This window comes from Trichosurus vulpecula, chromosome 5, assembly GCF_011100635.1.
Source record: "Trichosurus vulpecula isolate mTriVul1 chromosome 5, mTriVul1.pri, whole genome shotgun sequence".
NCBI lineage: Eukaryota > Metazoa > Chordata > Mammalia > Diprotodontia > Phalangeridae > Trichosurus > Trichosurus vulpecula.
The window spans coordinates 211,171,605-211,194,067 of record NC_050577.1 but is presented as its reverse complement, the minus strand read 5'-3'; the positions used below and the strand labels follow the sequence as shown (position 1 = coordinate 211,194,067).

Below are 22,463 nucleotides of genomic sequence, written 5' to 3'. Positions count from 1 at the left end.
GTTTGATCCTTAACTCTCATCAGGATTGGCTCAAAGAGGGTATAACAAACACACTCAGTTGGATATCTGATGAGGAAGTAAAAAGGGATGAGGGTAAGAGAGGGTAAGAGAAGTGGGGTGGGGATAGTGATGAGAAGAAAACTACTTGTGAAGAGGGATTAAGTGAAAGTAAAAGAGAGAGAGAGAGGGATAAACAAGGGGGAAAATAGGATGGAGGGAAATACAAAATTAAGTTATCATAATTATGGGATGAACTCACTCATAAAATGGAAGTAGACAGCAGAATGGATTAAAACCAGAATCCTACAATATGTTGTTTACAAGAAAGGCATTTAAAGCACAAAAACAGACACAGACTAAAGCTAAGGCACTGGAGCAAAATCTATTATGCTTCAGCTGAAGGAAAAAAAGGAGTAGAAATCATGACCTCAGACAAAGCAAAAATAAAAAGAGATAAGGGAGGAAACTATATTTTGCTGAAAGATATCACAGAAATTGCAATAATATCAATACTAGATCTACATGCACAAAATAGCATCTAAATTTAGCATCTAAATATAGCATCTAAATGTTTGAAGAAGTTGAAAGGGTTAAAGGAGGAAAAAAGAAAATAAAATTATAGTAGTGGGGGACCTCAAATTTCCCCTCTCATAATTAGATAAGTCTAACCAAAAAACAAACAAGAAAAAAAGAGGTGAATACAATTCTGGAAAAGTTTGATATGATAGATCTCTGGAGAAAATTGAATGGGAATAGAAAGGAATATACATTTTTCTCAGTTGTACCTAAACAAAAATTGACCATGTATTAGGTCTTAAAAACCTCACAATTGCAGAAAAGCAGAAATACTAAATACATCCTTTTCAGATCATAATGCAATAAAAATTACAAATCAATGATGGATAGTGGAAAGATAGATTAAATTAATTGTAAACTAAATAATTGGATGCTAAAGAATAAGTGGGTCAAAGAACAAATTATAGGGAAAAATCAATAATTTCATTAAAGAGAATGAAAACAATAAGACAACATACTCAAATTTCTGGGATGCAGCCAAAGCAATACTTAGGGGGAAATTTATATCTTTAAATGCTTACATCAATAAAATATAGAAAGAGCAGATCAATAATTTGGGCATGCAAGTAAAAAAACTAAAAAAGAACAAATTAAAAATCCCCAATTAAACACCAAACTGGGAATCCTGAAAAATCAAAGCAAAGAATAATAAAATTGGAAGTAAGAAACTAACAAATAAAACTAGAAGCTGGTTTTATGAAAAGGAAACAATAAAATAAATAAACCATTGGTTAATCTGATTTAAAAAGAAAAGAATAAACCAAATTACCAGTCTAAAAAATGAAAGGGGTAAATTCACCAATGAAGAGGAACTGATCATCAAGGGGATGCTCAACAATTGGAGAATGGCTGAAGAAATTGTGGTATATGATTTTGGAGGGGGAAAGGGAGGGAATTTGGGGTTAAATGACTTGCCCAAGGTCACACAGCCAGTAAGTTGTCAAGTATCTTAGGCTGAATTTGAACTCAGGTCCTCCTGACTCCAGGGCTGATGCTCTACTCATTGCACCACCTAGCTGCCCCTGTGGTTTATGATTTGATGGAACATTATGCAATAAGAAATGACAAGCAGGATGATTTCAGAAAAACCTGGAAAGGCTTACATGAACTGATGCAAAGGAAAGTGAACAGAACAAGGAGAATGTTTACACAGTAAGAGCAATATTGTTTGACAAGGAATTGTGAATGACTTAGCTATTCTCAGCAATACAATGAACCAAGACAATCCCAGAGGACTCATGATGAAAAATGCTGTCTGCCTCAAGAGAATGAATTGATATTTTCTGACTATAGATTAAAACATGCTCTTTTTCTTTCTTTCTTCCTCTCTGAATCTTCTCGTACAAAATACAGGATATGTTTTACATGATTTTACATGTGTGATTTATATCAGATTGCTGACTTTTTCAGGTATGGGGTCTGGGAGGAAGAGATAGAATCTAAAACTCAATACTAATAAAAATGTTAAAATTTGTTTTAACATGTAGGAGGAAAAATAAAACATTATTTAAAAAAAGAAATTAAAACACCTAAAATATCTGGAGGAATATTCAATGTTCATGGCTGGGCCATAATAATATAATAAAAAATGACAATACTACCAAATTTAACTTAGAATTTTAATGCTATATCAACGGAATACTTTCATTTGGAAAAATGAAAGATTTAGAATATCAATGAAAATCATTTTTTAAAAGTAAGAATGAAGGGGAAATAGTACTTGAAATTATATTATATAGCAGCAGTCAACAAAATCATCCGGAATTGGTTAAAAAATAGAGAGGTAGATCAGTGGACCAAAGTAAACATGGTAGAATAAGAAGCAATGGAAGGCAATGACCCGATGCTCAAGAAACCAGAAAACATAAACACTAGAAAAGAATTCCTCGTTAGATAAAAACTGTTGTGAAAACTTGGAAAGCAATATGACAGAAATTTGACTTAGATCATCCACATTCCACAATAAACTTTAAATAGATAGGTGACCTTAATGTTAAAGATCATATTATTTAAAAATGAGAGGAGAAGCAGATCAGATATCTATAATAACTATTTGGAGGAGATACGTTCTTAACCAAACAAGAAATGGAGGCAATTAGAAAAGAAAAAGAAATAGATCCGTGTTATGACGTGAAGTTGACAATCTTCTACAGAGACAAAATTAATGCTACTGGGGTAAGAAAGCAAGCAAAGGGGAAAAAATTTTATCAAAATTCTTTGTAACCATCTGGTACTATTACAAGTAAAATTGACAAAGACTGAGGAAATAAAACCCAAGCATACTGATTAATTAGCAAGGCTTATAGTTCCAAGGTCCCCAAATAGGCACAAGGACACAAAGCTTTCTTACAGTAAAAAATGAGGAACAAATCGAGTTCTATTATCTTGAACACCAAGGACATTCCTTCTTTCCAATTGGTCAAAGCATGATAAAACCAAAAGGGAATAACCAGAAATTATACACAATTTAATATATAAAGCTTATATAAACTTTTGTGATTTTTCTCTGAAATCATATAAATAAAGCTTTTATAGGAATATAGAACTTTACCTCACAAAATGCATGCTCTTCACAAAATGGACTTGGTTTGGTTCTTTCAATTTCCCTCTTTTGTCTTTAGGAAAGTTATTCTCCATGGATCACTTATTCAATGCCAATTGCATAAAGTTCATTGTGTACTCAGGATCACTATTTTGAACCATCATCCTAATCTGTGCTGCTTATGTCAAATAAATTTCAATAAGCATTAGTGGCTATAAGTTAGGGGACTTAAACTGACAACAGGAAACAAGCTATTGTGGTCATGAGTATCACAAATCATAATCTCATTTCCTTTCATGTAATTTCATGTTTCCCTTAAGGAGACAAATCCTGTTAAACAAACAGCCTTTAAAAGTTAACTAAGTCAGGTTACAGGTTATACCACTTAAAGGGCTTACCATGAACTAGTCTGTCAGGGGAGAATAACATATCACCAAGAAAACTCAGTAAAAAGAGACACCATGAACCAAAAATGCCAAAACAATACAATAATGATTAACAATATTAAATAACATCAGTTCTCCTTATAACCTAGGTAACATACTCCCATTGTCAACTTAAGCAGCACATTTCATATTGAGTACCAGATGTCCCATGTAGTTGTGTTGTCCATAGGCAGGCCTCTTCTTCAGGGCAGCTCTGAAGGTATTCCTCCTAGAAGACCTGCTTCTCTGGTTCCAAGTCACTTGCAGAAATTCCTAGAAATCTGCTAAACTCTGTCAATGACATGACTCAGCACAATTTAGTACAACCTCCTAAATTTGGTTTTCCAATAACTAGTTCATGTGGTAAAAAGCCAGTGTAGATCTTATGGTTCTAATACTATTAAAAACAGAGCTACAGGAAGAACATTACAATTATTGATACAATTTTATATGTAAAATCCTTGACCCAATTTTGAGAACTTGTTAACAAAACACATGCAAAGCCTATATGCCTCATTAAAAACCATTTGGAAATGGATAGATAGATAGATAGACAGACAGACAGATATATATCTCCTAATTTTTAGAGAAAACAGTGATCCAATTGCTCTCTAAATATTGACTATTCCATTTAATTAGAAAATTTTTAAACTTTTGTATCTTTGTCTTATTCTTCTCTCTTATGAGGATATTATCCCCATATCATCCCCAAAAGAAGGAGCTATTTCATGAATATAGCTATTAACAAGTAGATGACAAAGCTAGGAACTCATTTATTTAATTGCTTAGAATATGGAATGGAATATAAATTCAGATGGAAATAGTACTTGGAATTCAGATTTTTCAGTATTAGTCTATTAACAGATTTGGTTTTGGAACAAAAAAGCTTCCACTTCCACTATTCACCTGCCTTGTTTACAGAAATTTGCTATGAAAGGAAAAAGGAGGGACATGATTATGATGATATCAAGACTAATTCCTCAAGGGCACAGATGACATGACATAAGCTACAACAGGGGATAAACTCCTTTAGTTTTGTTTGATTGTAGGCATGAGGCACATTTGCTATCCAATCATGTAGCATAATTACAAGGTATTCACAGGATATTTAATCTAGGCTCAGAATTAACCAGGTGGGAAAATTTCCTGTTCAGAAAGGAAATAGCACAATGGGGAAACTAAGTCAAGAGGATCCAACCTGTGCCTATGCCAAGGTTGTCTTCTCAACTTTTCCTTGGCATAGACATCCACCTATAGTAGTTCTCAGGCTGTGCTCCCTTTGGGCAGCACATGGCATTCTCCTTGAATGGTGGAATTGGTTCCATGACAATTTAGACAATCATACCTGAAATATCAGATTACAGTCTCAAGAGATTTTGACTCAAACAGCAAAATATCACTAATCACAGTTTAGGACCAGGCTATTGACACCACAGTTAACAATGAGCACAAATAAGGACATTTCATTTATCTTTTATCTATAAATTAAGAATAAACACACGCTGGAGTTTCATATATATACAATGAATACTATTTCACAAATACAGTGAATAGTTGGTTCAAAAGTCCTAGAAAATTTCTGGCTACTGTAAGTTTTCAATTTTCATAAGTAATGGTTAAATAATCTCAGATGAAACTCACTCTTTTTACTTTAAGTAAACTTGTAAATTTCCTCATCTTGGTTGGGAAAGTTCCTAGTTTCTCAGACATTAGTACTTCAGAATTCCATTATACACTGTCAGCAGAATTGTAAAGATCTTATGACTTCCCCAAGTAGAAAGTCCCAAAGAACCAAAGGATAACTTAAAGAGTACTTTGCTTCTCTTTCTTCCAACAATGTTATTATTGTTATTATTATTAATTATTATTATTATAATCCATTTTAGAGGAAAATATACCCCATTAAATATATTTGTTTTTCAAAATTTTATCACATTGTTAACAGTCCAATTCACAATCTAACAGCATTTCTGACACAATGTTTCCCCGAATTTCACAATATATGATGATTTAGAAGCACAATAATAGCATAATTTAGTCTAATGCACTTAGTATAAAATGCCAAAAGTGACAAAATGAATGCCTTATCCTACTCACTAATCTTATTAACCTGGCATTCCACATCAATCACATTAAATCCAGTAGATAGCAATCCAGTATGGACAATGGTTAACATTTATAAGTACTTACTCTATGGCAGGCACTGTGTTAAGCACTTCAAAATTATGTGATCCTCACAACAACCCTGGGAGGTGGGTGATATTATTTACTATCACCTTTATGTATAAGGGAAGCTGAGGCAAACAGAGGTGAAGTAACTTGCTCAAGCATGGAGCTAATAATCCATGCATTTTCCAGCTTTACTACCTTAAATAGGAAATTATTTTGTATTAATTTCCTATTTACCACAATTATAATTTAGTTTCAGAACAAAAATTTAACTTAATCAAATCTGGATTTACAACCACTAATGGTAGCATTTAAATCTCTATTTCCCCAAAGACCTACTGTTTTCAGTTAACTTATGTAGGCAGGGAAAAGCTTCTTATAAAAAGAAGAGAGAGGATGTCTTAAATTAAGCATTTTATCAGGTAGGAAAAAAGAAAGGGCTTAATTCCTGGCACTATTAAAAGCCCCAGGAGTTTTCTTTTACAATCTTTTTTTTTGGAGGGGGAGGGCAGGGCAGTTGGGGTTAAGTGACTTGCCTAAGTCACACAGATAGTAAGTGTGTCAAATGTCTGAGGCTGCATTTGAACTTAAGTCCTCCTGACTCCAGGGCAGGTGCTCTACTCATTGAGTCACCTAGCTGTCCCCTTTCTTTTGGAATCTTAAAGTGATTAAGGGAAAGGAGGTAATGAAGAAGACATTTTTGTCAAAGAGGCATTTTTCTAAAAGTTTAAATCAAAACCTTCTCAAACCACTTTTCCAACTCCAAATCCCTCCATCCACATTACCCTTCACTCACATGATCAGCACAAAAGGCTCTACCTTCCTTTGGCTTTTCTACCTGTTCTCCTATCTCTACTTACGTAAACCTTCTCTCTCCTGAAAATCTTTTTCTTAATTTTCTTCACTGCCAAGTTGAATCTGTCTCATCTTATTTCCAATCATATATTAGGCTAACATTCCTATGCTATAAAAAATTAAATCCTGTTGAATCATTTCAAACTAGCTTCAGGTCTGTTTAAAATCAAGTTCCTCTATCATCCTCCAAGAAAGGAAAGAGAGATTGTACATGCTTAACTTTAATCTTCAAACTTCTAAAATCTACTAAGATATTTTTGCATTTACCATGATTTGGAAATTTAGAGTAAAGATAAAATTTAGTCACAAATTTTAGTCTCTACTTTACAATGCTATAAATTTCTTCAGACTGGAAACAAAGATTCCCTTCATTCTTATCTGAATTTCTTGTCTGCCCTTCTAGTTTGGCCAGAGTTAGAAAGACAGAGAAGAGAGAGAGAGAGAGAGAGAGAGAGAGAGAGAGAGAGAGAGAGAGACTTTCCTTTTTGAAGGCTTTGAAAGTACATTATTTTTCCTTTTATTGAGCAGGCCGCAGAAGAAATTAGCAGCATTTACCAAAAACACCGACAATATGCTAAGATGGACACATAGAAGTACTTGCCAGCATAGATTTTCCTTCTCTTACTGAAAGTTTGATCAAAAATCAGTATGTACAATTTTCTAAAAACAATTTCAAAACCTTTAATTTGACAAGGAGTTGGGGGCATGACTCTTTAGACAGGGCATCCCAGAAAACCAATAGTTCATTTGGTAAGGAGTAGGGTTGTCCAATGGTAAATGTCAATTTTTTAACAAACAATAATCAAAAGTGTTGAATTTAGGCCAGAATAATTTATCAGCCTAATTCCTTACAGTTTTAGACCAAATTTCATGCAATTTAATAGCAGGCTTTTTTGTCATTCTCTGCTGAACTTAGAGTTTCCCCTGGGCCCAAAATATGAGAAATTTTTCCAGAGTGGTACCCTTCAGCATGCTACTACCAGATCCCATTATTCCCTTAAAGGGAATACTTAAGGCTTCCCTTCAAAACTTCCCTAATAATATCAGAGCTTTCCCAACACTGTTGGGGTTTACCTTAGCTTGGTGAAACTGAGATCAAGATTGAGGGATAGTCTGGCCTCCAGGGCAGTCCACCATAGAGAAGTCCTTTGGCGTACTCTAGGGAGTTCTTATAAGAGGCTGTCCCAGAGGCCAGGATCCCTCACTCAACCTTCCATCTGATTTGCCAACTGTCAAGAGTGAAATTGGTAAAAGGTTGAGGAAATAAAATCTAAGCATATTGATTTATTAGCAAGGCATGTAGCAATAAGGGTATTCCTTCTTTCTGATTGACCAGATCATAATAAAACAAGAAGATATTAATCACAAATTGTACAGAACATTGTGGTTTTTCTTGGAGCTCATATGAACAAAGTTTTTACAGAGATAGAGAACTTTATTGCACAAAATGGATGCTATTCAGAAAATGGAGCTGATTTGGTTCTCTCAGAATCCAAGTCATATAAACATATATATGTGTGTACATATATATAATGTGACAAATGAAAAATCCAAGAGACAGAGTTTCTGGGTAATTTATAATTTATTAATTAGGCTAGCTAATAATCAATAGATTGATGGTCAGTGGTTTCTCTAGATAACCAGAGAGAAAACCAAGAGAGGTGAAAGTCTTAACATACTTTTAGAAAAGGGGAAGCCCCTGACAAGTGAAAAATCAACCCTAATTGGTGGACATTTAATGAGAAGTGGGCTAAAAGTTTTTAGCTCCTCTTGCTGAAAATGTGGCTTGATCATGAGACTCAGTCACCTCTAGCAATCTGGACAGAAGGGTCCGTCTGTACCCAGACCATTCTGTTGGTTTTCTCCTTCATGAGCTGGGTCACAAGGGTTACAAGAACAGGGGCTCATTTCCTCAAGGGAAGAACTTGTATAGACTGGATTCTGTTTATACTCTTAAACAGAAATAAGGTTTCCTAGTCGGGAGGGGTCCAGCCCAAGATCAGGTAGCATGTTCCTTGAGGATTAGAAACAACAATCAGTTATGTCTTTCAGAGACTGACTGACCTTCTACAGGGGCTGGGCCCTAAATGAGAAAATAAAAAACCTGGATCCTAATTAATAATGAGTCACTAACATAATAGAAAATAATTTTTCTCTCTCCACATAATACATCTATCCATCCATATATGTATGTATATGTATATCTCCACGTATATACATATACTTAAACATATACATCATTAATCATATATTAATCATACACAAATATGCTTTTTGATATATACATATATGCATATGTGTTAATTAGCATATATTAGTTATTTATATGTCTCTGCACAAACATATCAGAATTCATATAATCTTTTTCAGGGAAATATATGAGTGTATACATCCATATAAACACATATGCATGCATACATACACACATACAAACATACACACACATAATATGGATATATATTATGCCCAAAATTAATTCCCCAACAGATAGGTGATAAAGGATATGAACAAAAAATTCTCGAAAGAAGAAACACAAACCACTAACAAACCACAAGAAAGAATGCTCCAAATCACTAAAAGTAAGAGAAAAGAAAATAACTCTGATTCCCTTCACACCTCAAAAAGTGGCAAAGATGACAAAAGATGGGAATAAGTGGGTTGTGGGAAAATATATGGATTGTCACATTGTTGGTGTAGCTATGAATAAGTACAATAATTTTGGAAAGCAATATGTAACGATGTAAATAAAGTGATTAAAATGTCCATTTCCTTTGACCCAGACATTCCATTCACTGATAAAAAGAATAGTCCCATATACAGCAAAACATTTATAGCAACATTCTTCTTAATTGTGAAGAATTGGAAACAAAGTAAATGCCCATCAGTTGGGAAATGGCTAAACATAGTGTTGTATTTGAATGGAAAGTAATATTACTTTACTGTAAAAAATAAATGTGACGAATACAGAAAAACATGGCAAAATTCTCATGAACTTATGCAGAATGAAAAAAAGCACAGTCAAAAAAAAACAACGTTTACAATGACTATAATGTTGTCAATAGAAGGAAAAATCACACACACACTCAATGATCAATGGGCAGATTTCAGAAAAACCTGGAAAGACTTACACAAACTGATGCAAAGTGAAGTGAGTAGAATCAGGAGAACATTGTATATTTGTAACAGTCATATTGTACAGTGATCAACTCTGAATGACTTAGCTATTCTCAGCAATAAAACAATCCAAGACAATTCCAAAGGACTCATGATGAAAAATCCACATCCAGAGAAAGAACTGATGGACTCTAAATACAAATTGAAGAATCCTGCTTTTCACTTTGTTTTTTCATGGGTTTTTATTTTTTGGGGGGGTTGGGGTGAGGGTCTGTGTCTTATTTCACAACATGACTAATATCAAAATATGTTCTGCATGAGCACACATGTATAACCTTTATCAAATTGCTTACTGTCTCATGAAAGGTGAGGGGAGAGAGAGAGAATTTGAAACTCAATATTTTTAAAAGTGAATGTTAAAAATTGCCTTTCTATGTAATTGAGAAAAAATAAAATATTGTTTTTTAAAATGAGTATATAATTTAGACATAAAGGATGACATCATAAGGAAATTAAGGAAACATAGAAAATTACTTGTCAGAACTATGGATAGGCATATGAACATACAAGTGAGAGAAGTTCACAGGAAGTAAAATGGATAATTTTGATTACATAAAATTAAAATTTTTGCATTAAACAAAAACAATGAAACCAAATTAAAAGAAAAGAAGGAAAGTGAAGGGGGGGAATTTGCAGCAAGTTACTTTGATAAAAGTCTCATCTCTCAAATATATAAAGAACTGAACCAAATTTATAGAAATAAGAGCCATTCCTCTATTGATAAATGGTCAAAGAATATGAACAGGCAGTTTTCAGAGGAAAAAATTAAAGCTGAGAGAAACGATTATCTCTCTCTCAAATTGATAGCCAATAATTAAAATTGGGGAGACCCCAGCCTTTTTTCCCTGTCCTATTTCCTTGTTTAGTCTCTCAAAGATAGGGCTGATGGAAGATAGGATTAACACTGTCCTCATTCTGGGTATTGCAATTACACCCAGCCAGCTCAGTCTTGGGTGGGGGATATAGATTCTCTGTCTAGATTGCCCAAGTCTGGGGGTGGTTTGGGTATAGAGATGGTCTTTCTGTCCAATAGTGGCATGATCACACACTCAGCCTCTCATTGTAATGAGCTCATTTCTCTTTTTAAAGGGCACCTCTTGTTAATTGTTAACCTGTCAGAGTGATTGCCACCCTCAGGAACACGCCTCTTCCAAGGGCATATAAGCCATGAGCCCACTGCCATGAGGGTCTTTGACATTCGAGAGTGTCACTGACCCTTTACTAAAAATGCTAGCATTATTAATAAAATGATTAAATTACCCAGAAATTCTCTCTCAAACTTTTAATTCCACAAAGATATCAATAATCATATAAAATGCTCTAAATCACTAAAAAAGAGATATGCAAATTAAAACACTGTGATATCACCTCCAACTGATCCCGTTGCCTAAGATGACAGAAAAGGAAAATAACAAATGGGGATGTGGGAAATAGGCACACTAATCTCTCTCTCTCTCTCTCTCTCTCTCTCTCTCTCTCTCTCTCTCTTTCTCTCCCTCCCTCCTTTCCTCTCTCTCTCTCTCTCAACCTTTCTCTCTCCCTCTCTTTCTCTCCCTCCCTCCTTTCTCTCTCCTTCCCCACAACAATGACCAAGTCATCAGAGAGATTAGACCAGTCACAGACTGTGCATCCACCCTGGACGATAGTAGTGGAAGACAGATTCAGGGAATGTATCCACTTGGGGCAGAGAAAAGTGTAAGCTATAGACTCTACATAGTCACCAACACTCAGAAACCAAGAGACAGTTATACTTAAGGACTTGTATGAAGACACCAGGGACAAAAGAACTTCCAATAAGTAGAAGTTGTGACCTTGCAGAGATATTTTCTTCTCTGCATGTGTGTCTCAGTATCTTGGTACTTTGTATTTGTATACATTCTCTTCCTACACCCTGTATACATTTGTATGAGCATGCTCCCCCGGCCTTTTTTATTTAATCTTCTTGCTATATCATCTTCGTGAATATTTGTGGTCAAAAGATAATGAAGTCTAGCTGATTATTAAAGCAAAGTACATTAGTGTGGGCTTGTGAATGAATAGTAGAAACCTAGTCCTTCAGGATTATCCCTAGAATTTTGAGAATAGTAATAGCAGTGACAGTCACCCTCTGGGAATCTTACCCCTTGAGTAAGAGGTACAAGATGGAAGAAAGAGGTTATGATGGTGAATATTTAACAACCTTATCTCCGAAAAAATGAAACATACTTTCAAGTTCAGTCTGCCTATTACCATTTTCTCTATCACTCTTTTAAGCCTAGACAATCAACAAAACAATACAGGGTATCCCTAAAGTCTGGACACATAAGCAGAAATGCATATTTTCAAGAAATGAAATGATTGAAATTTTCAACAACATTTCATTTAATTAGAATATTAACAAATAACACCTTCAACTTCAAATAACATCATATGATTTCATCTTCACATACCAAGAGTGAATGTGCTAAAATTGATGGCAATGTGGAGTTATTGAGTTATTGCATCAAGTTCACATGAATCTTGTAAGGTACATCAACCTTTGCATCACAAATGATGTAAATCATATTGAAGATGTCATTTGTTGATATACAAATTAAATAAAACGTTGAAAATTTCATTCATTTCACTTCTTGAAAATATGCATTTTTGCTTATGTGTCCAGACTTTAGGAGCACCTTGTATATCAAGCCCTGATTTGTAATGTTTGCCAAGTTATAAAGAATTGACTTTCATAAGCCACTAAGTACAAGTTGTCTCCAGCACATTCATCTCTGTGTGTGTGTGTGTGTGTGTGTGTGTGTGTGTGTGTTAGTGAGATAAAGCAAATAAAATTAATTCCAGGGAAGGGAGCAAAGGAAACACTGGAAGCACTGGAGGATAAGGAAGGACTTTACCACTTGTAGGTGGTGAAGTTTGAGCTGAACTTTGAAGAAGGCTATGACTTCTGAGAGAAGAGAATTCATACCACAAAATTTTTGAGGATAGGTGGAGGGACGGGGTCTGTGGAAATGCACAAAGATGAAAAATGTGATACTGTGCAAAAGGGACAATAGAAAAACCCATTTTGTTGAAATGCATATTACACAAAGGGAAGTGACGTATGTGTAACGTCTGGAAAAGTAGTAAGGATCCTAGAGGCAATAGAGATCCGCTGGAACTTTTAAAATAGGGGAGTGACAAGGATCAAAACTGTGCTTTAGGAAAATTAATTTGCTAGCTGCATGGAGGATAGCTTGGAGAAGTGAGAAGCTGAATGCAAGGAAGCCAGTTGGAGGCTATATCCACAGTTTATGCAAGACATGATGAAGGCCTGAACTAAGTTGGTTTCCATGAGAAGGGGACCAATTTGGGAAATACTGTACAGGTAGAATCCAGAAGATGTGACACTTGATTGGATGGGAGGGGTAATTGAGAGTGAAGAATGAGAATGTCCCCTGAGGTGACTAGGGAAGTTCAAAAAAGGAGGTGTGGTGAAAAAGATTTGTTTGGGACATTCTCATTTGGAGATGTTTATGGGATATCCAATTCAGAACATCCAATAACCAGTTGGCTGCATGAGAATGGATCTCAGGACAGATATGGCATAATAATAATAATAATTAACAAAGATGTTGATGATAATGACAACATTTACATAGATCCTCAAGGTTTGCAAAGCACTTTATAAATATTAATTTATCCTCTCCACAACCTTAGGAGACAGGTGAAATTGTGGCTGAGAAAGGTCAAGCAACTTGCTCAAGATTACATGCCTCATAAATATCTAAAGCTAGATTTGAACTCAGGTCTTCCTAGCTCTAGGGCCAGTGTGCTCTATAACCTACCTGCCTCCATATGTAAATATACTAATATAATACAACATATTATAAATTATACATTATAAATAAATTATATCTAGCATAAAAATATACTAATATATGATATATATTTACATAATACATATATTTGAATCATTTTCATAAAGATTTTAACTTAATTTATGGGATCACCAAAAGCCAGTATAGTGAGAGAAGAAAAGATGGTCTAGGAGAGAACTTTGGGTACACCCATATTTAAGAATACCTCATGTACGGTGATTCAGCAAAGGAAACTGAGGAGTAACAGATAAGTGGAGAGAAAGTCAGGATGTCTTACAGTGCCAAATGCTACAGAGAGGTCAACAAGGGTAAGGATTGAGAAAAGGCTTTAGGATTCGGCAATAAAGAGATCTTCAGTGACCCTGAAGAGAGCAATTGCAGTTAAGTGATAGTCAGAAACCAGATTGCAAGAAATGAGTGATGAAGGAGATAAAGACAATGAATATAGACAATGTTTTCTAGGATTGTGACTGTTAAAGGGAAGAGAGATATATGATAGCTTGAGGGGTGATAGGTTCAGATTCTGGTGTTTTTTGTTGTTTTTAAGAATGTGAAATACCTGGTAATGTTTATTGACCATAAGGGAAGAGGCTAGTAGATTCAGAGAGACTGATGACTAAAGAGAGAGATGGGATGATTTGAGGTGGGGAAGAATCTGCTGAAAGAGAGAGGAGATGAGAGTACAGCTTCTGAAGTTCATTCTATCTCTAAATCTCTGATTCTGACTCTGGTGAGCAGAAGGGTTACCTCTTCATCAGGCACTGGAGCAAAGGAGAAAACCTGTGAAATACTCGATAGAGCCTACTTTTCCTAATCAGTCAAGGGTAACACTTTCTTTAAAAAAAAGACAACAGTATCTGAAATTTTCACATTATGAGGATATTGCAAGGATGACAGTATTGTAATCTGCCAGTGAGAAAAAATTTTTTACCTCCTTCTCTCTGAACAATGTGATAGAGATGGACGTTGTGGAGAATGCATTCCAGATCTTGGTCATTATATCCTTTCTCATGCATATCATCTACAGAGTCAGGGTAAATAACTTGATCCCGAAGAGTTCCAAGAGACATGTAGGGCCTAAATCCAGCCCCCCCCCCCAAAACAGAAAATAATGTTAGCAATGTAAGTATCAAATCAAGCAGCTTAAACAGTGTATTAACTTAGTTGGGTTATAAACTTCATGACAGATTTTAAATACTAAATGAACAATAATATGAGGATTTTTTAAAATCTAAGGTAACTGCAAGGTATTGTGTTTATATAAGAAATAACTAGGAGATAGTCCCAGTAAAAGCAGATTATAGTTTGACACTTTTAGTATAAAAACACATTTTGCTGCTACTTGTGTTTCATAGCTTGATAACAGCTTCTCAGATTCATCTAACAACTGGGTTTGTTACAATATTTCACAATTTTGTGATTTAACACAAAGGACACATCAAAGGAAAATAAAAAAAAATTCATCAAAACCCTGAATCAACATTGTGGGAAATTCACTGATCCACTAACAGCCATCTGGAAAGCTCTACTGGTTCAGAGTTACAAAACTACAGGCTTCCCTTTGGTCTGAAATTCCTTCTCTATCTATTACTCTGCAGGCTTTACACTAGGCTAGAGGCTGGAACTGAGATCACTCTGATGCTGCTTGGTTCTGAACTTGCTTCTTACTCAGCATATAGCCAAGGTAGGGTTCATGACCACTCCTCAACATTAGAATGCCACCTCTGAGCACAGGTCTCTTCCTCAGTCTTCCAGGTATCTGTGACAAGGAACTGGGTAGTGGCCTCTATTCCTGTATCAGGCATAGCGTCTATGTTGGATCTGGAAACTCTTCTTACCCAGGTGCATAGCCTGAAATGCTTCAAGTTATCCTTCCTGTCCAGACTGTTCCCAGTGCCTGCAGACCTCTGTATGACAACTTGGGCTAGAAAAGTGAGCCATTGTGGTTATATTTTTTCTTGGATTTCCCAATTGATGCTCATTTTGGTGCACTTTCTACATCTGTGTAGAGGATACTGTGGAGGAAAGTTTGGCTATATTTATTCATGTTGCACCACCATCTTGGCTCTACCCCCTTTCTCTTTCCATTATTGGTTTCATCTACCAACTAGTATGTGGAGTTTCTAAATAAGGAACATAGTTGTGTTTTACTTGTGAAATACCTGATATTAAAGTAACAATTATATCGTCATCATAAGATCATAGATTTAGAGCTATAAAAGGAATGTTATAGGTCATCTATTCCAAACCACTCATTTGACCAACAGGGAAGAAAGATATTGAGAGGTTAAGTGACTTGCCAAAGTAACACAAGTGATGGAAAGGATTCTGGGAAGATGGTGGAATAAGTCAGGAAACTACTTGGCTCTCCCAAATTCCCCCACAAACAATTTAAAATAACACCACAAAGTGAATTTTGAGGAGCATAAATAATTAAAAGTTGGAGTAAAGCAGTTGTCAGTCTGAGATAATTCGAGAGGCTATTAGGAAAGACCTGACTTCAAGCGGTGATGGTCTATCCTGACTGTACCACTGGGCAGATAGCACTGAACAACAAACAACAAGTCATGGGGGCAGCTGTGTCAAGCCAGCCTCAGCTTCAGGAACTTTCACCCCACTGACAGGGGTCAGACAGCTGATCAAGGGAAGATTAAAGAGGCCTCTGCTGGCACTGGACACAGGACCCCAGTGCAGTGAGCAGCCCCAGGCTGTAGGTGAAGAAGAGTGAGCACACACCTCTGTGTGTGGTCTGGTCTGCAGAGGGATAAGGATCCTGGTGGCTGTGGCACTCAAAGGAGAATGAAGTCCCTGGTTTTAGTTCTAAGGCAGAGGAGTAATCTAAAGCTTTCAAAAGCAGGAAGGACAACAATGGAAGAAAATAAGAGCATTTGTAGTGACAGTGCTGCTGGGTGCCCTAGTCATGGTCAGGAGCAGAGGAGTACCTGAGGTCAGGACCCTGGATAGAGTTCAGAAAACAACAGCATGAAAAACCTAAAGCCTGAGACATTACCCCCTATATCTTGAGACTAGAGCAAGACTCTAACACAAAGTTAACAGACAAAAAATAAGCACTTAAAAATGAGTAAACAAATGATAAAGGACCTGACCATAGGCAGCTATTGTGGTGATTGAGAAGATCTGGGTTCAAACTCAGAAGAAGATAGTGAAGTTAAGACAACCACTTCTACTTTGAAGAAAAAAGTAAGATGGTCACAAGCCCAAAAAGAGTTCTTGGAAAAAGGTAAAAGGACTTTGGAAATCAAATAAGAGGGGCAGCTAGGTGGCACAGGGGATCGAGCATCAGCCCTGGAGTCAGCAGGACCTGAGTTCAAATCCAGCCTCAGACACTTGACACTCACTAGCTGTGTGACCCTGGGCAAGTTCTCTTAACCCTGACTGCCTTGAAAAAAACAACCCCCCCAAAAGAATATCAGATAAAAGAGGGTGAGAAAAAATTAGGAAAAAATAAGGGTAATGGAAGAAAATCAAGAAAATTGTGAAAAGTAAGTCAACCATTTAGAAAAAGAGATCCAAAAACTTATGGAAGAAAATAATTCCTTAAAAATTAGAATTGCACAAGGGAAAGCTGATGACTTCATAAGACACAAAGAAATAATAAAACAAAATCAAAAGAATGAAAAAATAAAAGAGAATGTAAAACATCTTAGAAAAACAACTGACCTGGAAAACAATGGGGAAAGACAATATAAGAATTGTCAGACTACCTGAAAGTTATGATTAAAAAAAGAGTCTGGAATCTATATTTCAAGAAATTTTTAGGAAAATTGCCCTGAAGTTTTAGAACTAGAGAGTAAAATAGAAATTGCAAAAATCCACCAAGCACCACCTGAAAGAGATCCCAAGATAGAAAACTCACAGGAACATCAAAGCTCCCAGGTCGAGGAGAAAATACTACAAGCAACTAGAAAAAAATAATTTAAATGCTATGGAATCAGGATAACATAAGATCTAGCAGGTTCTACAGGAAAAGACTAAAAAGAAACAAACATTATATCCTGAAGAGCAAAGTTGCTGTTTGCAACCAGAAATAACTTATCCAGCAAAGCTGAGTGTAATCCTACATGGAAAAAAAAATGTGTATTTAATGAACTAAAGGACTCTCAGGGATTTGTGAAGAAAAGACCAGTATGTATGGGAAAACTGACCTACAAGTAGCAAGAGAAACATAAGGTAAACAATAAAGACCAATAATAAGGGATTAATAAGGTCCAACTGTTTTCTTCTTATATGGGAAAATGTTATCTGTAACTCTTAAGAATATTATTTCTTAGGTAGTTTGAAAGAGCATACATAGATAGAAGGCTTGGAGTTGATAAAAAATAAAATTGGGTAGGAAGAGGGAAAATGGAGCAATTATCACATACAAATGAGGCATGAATGGAAGTACTGCTACTATGGAGGCAGGAAAGGGTGGAGGGTTGATAGTGCCAGAATTTTATTCTCATCAGAACTGGATTAATGAGGGAATAACAAATAAATGTAGAAGGATATCAACAGAGAAATAAGAGAGTAAAGGGAGAGGATAGCGGAGGGACTCTGAAACGGGTGAGTAAATTAAGGAATAAAAGGGTAAGGGGAGAAGATAGCGGAGGGATTCTTAAAAGGGACGGAGATTGGAAAGGTAGTAGTTAGAAGTAAATTAGATTATAAAGAAGGATAAGGTAAAAAGAGAGGGTGAAAAGGACAACATAGAGGAAAAACAAGATAAAAAGAAATACACAAGTAATAATTGTAACTTTGAATGTGAATGGGATGAACTCACCCATAAAAGAGAAACAGCAGAATGGATTAAAACAACTCTGAAATATCATCTGACACCTATCAGATTGACTAAAATGACAGAAGGGGAAAATGACAAATTTTGGAGAGGATGTGGAAAAATTGGGATACTAATACATTGTTGGTGGAACTGAATTAATCCAACCATTTTGGAGAGCAATCTGAAGTTTTTTGCCCAAAGAGTAATAAAACTGTGTATACCCTTTGACCCAGCAATACCACTATTGGGTCTGTTTCTCAAGGTGATTTCTAAAATAGCCATAGTAGTTCTTTTTGTGGTGGCAAAGAACTGGAAATTGAGGTGATGCCCATCAACTGGGAAATGGCTAAACAAGTTGTGGTATATGATTGTGATGGAACGCTACTGTGCTATAAGAAATGATGAGCTGGTTAATTTTAGAAAAACATGGAAAGACTTGGATGAAATAATGAAGAGTGAAGTGAGCAGAACCAAGAGAATGTTGTGTAGAGCAACAATTTTGTTCTAAGAAAAACTGGGAATGATCAAGTTATTCTAAGTATTATAAATATTCAAATCAACTACAAAAGACCTATGAAGGAAGATGCTATCCACCTCCAAAGAAAAAACTGACAAATAGAAGTATGGATGATTTTGTTTTACATGCATTTACATGTATGTGTCAAATGGTGGTCTTCTCTAGTGTGGGGGGAACAGAGAGGGAGGGAAACACTTTGGAATTTAAAATGTAAAAAATATTAATTAAACATATATAATAAATGAAAAATTAGTTAGTCAATTAAAAATTTTGAAAAAAACAAAGTAACATAGGTAATTAAGTGACAAAGCAAACATCTGAACCCATGCTCTCTCACTCCAAAGACTATACTCCTCTGCTCCCTGGCTTCTTTTAAGTCCTAACTAAACCTTCCCAATTCCCCTTTTAATTCCAGTGACTTTCCACTTTTAATTATTTCCTATTTATCCTTTATATAGCTTGCCTTGTATATATTTGTTTACAGATTGTCTCCCCCATTAGACTGCAAACTCCTGAGGGCAGGGACAGTCTTTCATCTCTTTTTGTATCTTCAGCAATTAGTACAATGTCTGGCACATAGTAGGCACCCAGGAAATACTTAATGCTTGCTTGATTAATATTATAATGAAAGCTTGAAGAAGTAATAAAAACCCAGTGGCCTGAAAACAAACATATTCCTAGAGTATCCAATGACCAAATGCTTTAGTTTTATGGCTAATTTACATGCTAAACATGAAATATTTAATACAAAGTGGTAAAGTTAACATTGTCCAAAAGAAAGCATTAGGGAAATATGTATGCTAGAGCATCATCATGACACTGATTCATAATCTCAGTTGGAAAACATATTACAGATGGAAAAGGTTAGAATGAGGACAAGTACTCCCCTATACTACCTCATTTATGTATTTTTCTTTTTCCATCATTATCATCATCAATTTAGAGAATAACAGGTTCTAGCAAAATAAAATAAAATAATGGTCTAAATTCTCTTCCCCAACAAATTGCAGTTTTACAAATTAACATTAAGCCTCAAGACTAAAAAAATAATGTTTAAAACATTATAATGTTTTAACAATAGCGAGCCTAATTTTTTTCTTTAGGCTAATAAAATTATTGAACTAGCAAAAATGGTGGATAAAAAAATCTAAAATCATATAAAAAATTTATATACCATTTGGTTGTGATTATACTCGCCTTTGAGTTGTAGAGATATGAAATTTTTATCTTGTAGGTAAAATGAGTTCTTAGCTGCAAGGAAAAAAGTATTCAAGTTGTAGTCTGTTTATTGTTTAATCTCTTATTTATTCCTTGGAAGATGGAAAGGTTTAGAAAGTAAACTTTTGAGGTGGAAGTGCTGTCTACAGTGGCAATCCCCAGGCCTCCTAGCCCAGGATGGGAGTCTGTCAAAACTACAGGAGACACCAGCACAGAGTCTGCGACTGCAGGAGCAGCTACTCCTGAGGCTTCCAGCCCATAGTCTAAAGGTTTGCAACTCACCTTTTGGAACTTGAGGGAGCCATGATGACCAGGTAAAATGGCTCTTATCCCTCCCTTCCTAACCCAGATAATACTCCCTCAGGAGAAATTCTGGAATAGAGGAGCCGGAAGCAGGGATTCAGTAGCCTTTTAGTTTGGGAAACTGGGGAGAGGGCCCTTCTTGTGGTGGTGGAAGGAGACTAGTGCAGAAAGAGAGGTGTCCCAAGAGGATTCACCTCAGCAGAACTGCAGGAGTTGCTGAGCCCCAGGGGTGTGGAGCCAGCAAACATTAACACCAGGACCCCAGACATGCCTCCGCAGAGCCAGGGGAAGTGGCAGACACCATAGCAGACAACTGTTGAGACCACATGTGCTGAAGCACTACCCTAGGGGAAGAAGAGACTTTCAGAAGCCAGACCACCCCTCCCTCCACACCTCACGATACTAGAGGACACAGCATACAAAGTCAGTAACCAGGCCCACATTTCCCAGCACAAGAAGCTTGGAACAGGGCCCCATGAGCCCTAGAAGCAGAGATCTACTTTAAAAGACAACCATCATGAAGAAACAATCAAGAAAACCAAGGACTATTGATTCTTTTTATGGAGACAGGGAAGATCAAAAAACCAATTCAGAAGAGGACAGTATTGCCACTATACCCACATCTGAAACCTCAAAAGAGAATGTGAACTAGTATCAAGCCCAAAAGGCAATCCTGGAAGAGCTCAAAGAGGATTTAAAAACCAAATTAGAGATAAAAAAGAAAAAAGTGGAAAAAATATTCACTGATGAGAACAAATCTTTAAAAAGTAAAATTGGTGAAATGGTTGAGGAGGTCCTGAATCTAATTAGAGAAAATGAATCACTGAAAAGTAAAATTAACCAAACAGAAAATGAGGTTCAGAAGCTAAATGAAGACAACAATTCATTAAAAATTAGAACCGGGCAAGGAGAAGCTAATGACTCTATGAGGCATCAAGAATCAATGAAACAAAATCTAAAGAATGAAAAAATAGAAGAATATGTGAAATATCTGATTGGAAAACAACTGACCTGGAAAACAGATCCAGGAGAGACAATCTAGGAATTATTGGCCTACTGGAAAGACACGATAAAAAAAAGAGCCTGGACAGTATTTTCCAAGAAATCATTAAGGATAACTTCCCAGAGGTCCTAGAACCAGAGGGTAAAATCATCATCAAAAGAAAGGGGGAGGGGAGGGAGGGGAAAAATGTGGAACTCAAAAACCTGTGTAACCGAGAGCTATAAACTAAAAATTAAAAAATTAAATATTAAAAAGTACATTGGAAATCATAGGAATAAATGGAGTCTTCCTTAAAATTATAAGTAGCATCTACCTAAAACCATCAGCAAGCATTATGTGTAATGGGGATAAGCTAGATGCATTTCCAATAAGATCAGGGGTAAAACAAGGATGTCCATTATTGCCCTTATTATTCAACTTGGTACTAGAAATGTTAGCTTTAGCAATGAGAAGAAAAAGAAATTGAAGGAATTAGACTAGGCAAAGAAGAAACTAAGTTATGACTCTTTGCAGATGATATGATGATATAATCAGAGAATCCTAGAGAATCAAGTAAAAAACTACTTGAAATAATAAATAACTTTAGCAAAGATGCAGGACATAAAATAAACCCACATAAATACTCAGCATTCTTATATATTACTAACAAAACTCAACAGCAAGAGACAGAAAGAGAAATTCCATTTAAAGTTACTGCAGACACTATAAAATATTTGGGAGTCTACCTGCCAAGGCAAACCTAGGACCTATGTGAACACAAATACAAAACACTTTTCACAAAAATAAAGTCATATCTAAATAAATGGATAAACATCAGTTGCTCTTGGTAGGTTGAGCTAATACAATAAAAATGACATTTTTGCCTAAATTAATTTATTTACTGAGTGCCATACAAATTAAACTATCAAATTATCTTGCAGAGCTAGATAAAATAATAACAAAATTCATCTGGAAGAACAAAAGGTCCAAAATATCAAGGGAATTAATGAAAGAAAATGGTAGGGAAGGTGGCCAAGTCATATCAGATATTAAACTGTATTATAAAGCAGTAGTCATCAAAACTAC

At 35.7% G+C, this 22,463-nt stretch overlaps 1 protein-coding gene across 2 annotated transcripts in view; it reads right to left on the bottom strand.

Annotated features, from left to right (window-relative positions):
* Positions 1-22,463, bottom strand: part of ABCD2 (ATP binding cassette subfamily D member 2) — a 107,097-nt gene that overhangs the window by 35,296 nt on the left and 49,338 nt on the right. For both annotated transcript variants that reach the window (XM_036761402.1, XM_036761403.1), the window contains exon 7: positions 14,509-14,654. In XM_036761402.1, the coding sequence (XP_036617297.1) occupies positions 14,509-14,654 (146 nt within the window). The remainder of the gene's footprint in view (positions 1-14,508; positions 14,655-22,463) is intronic.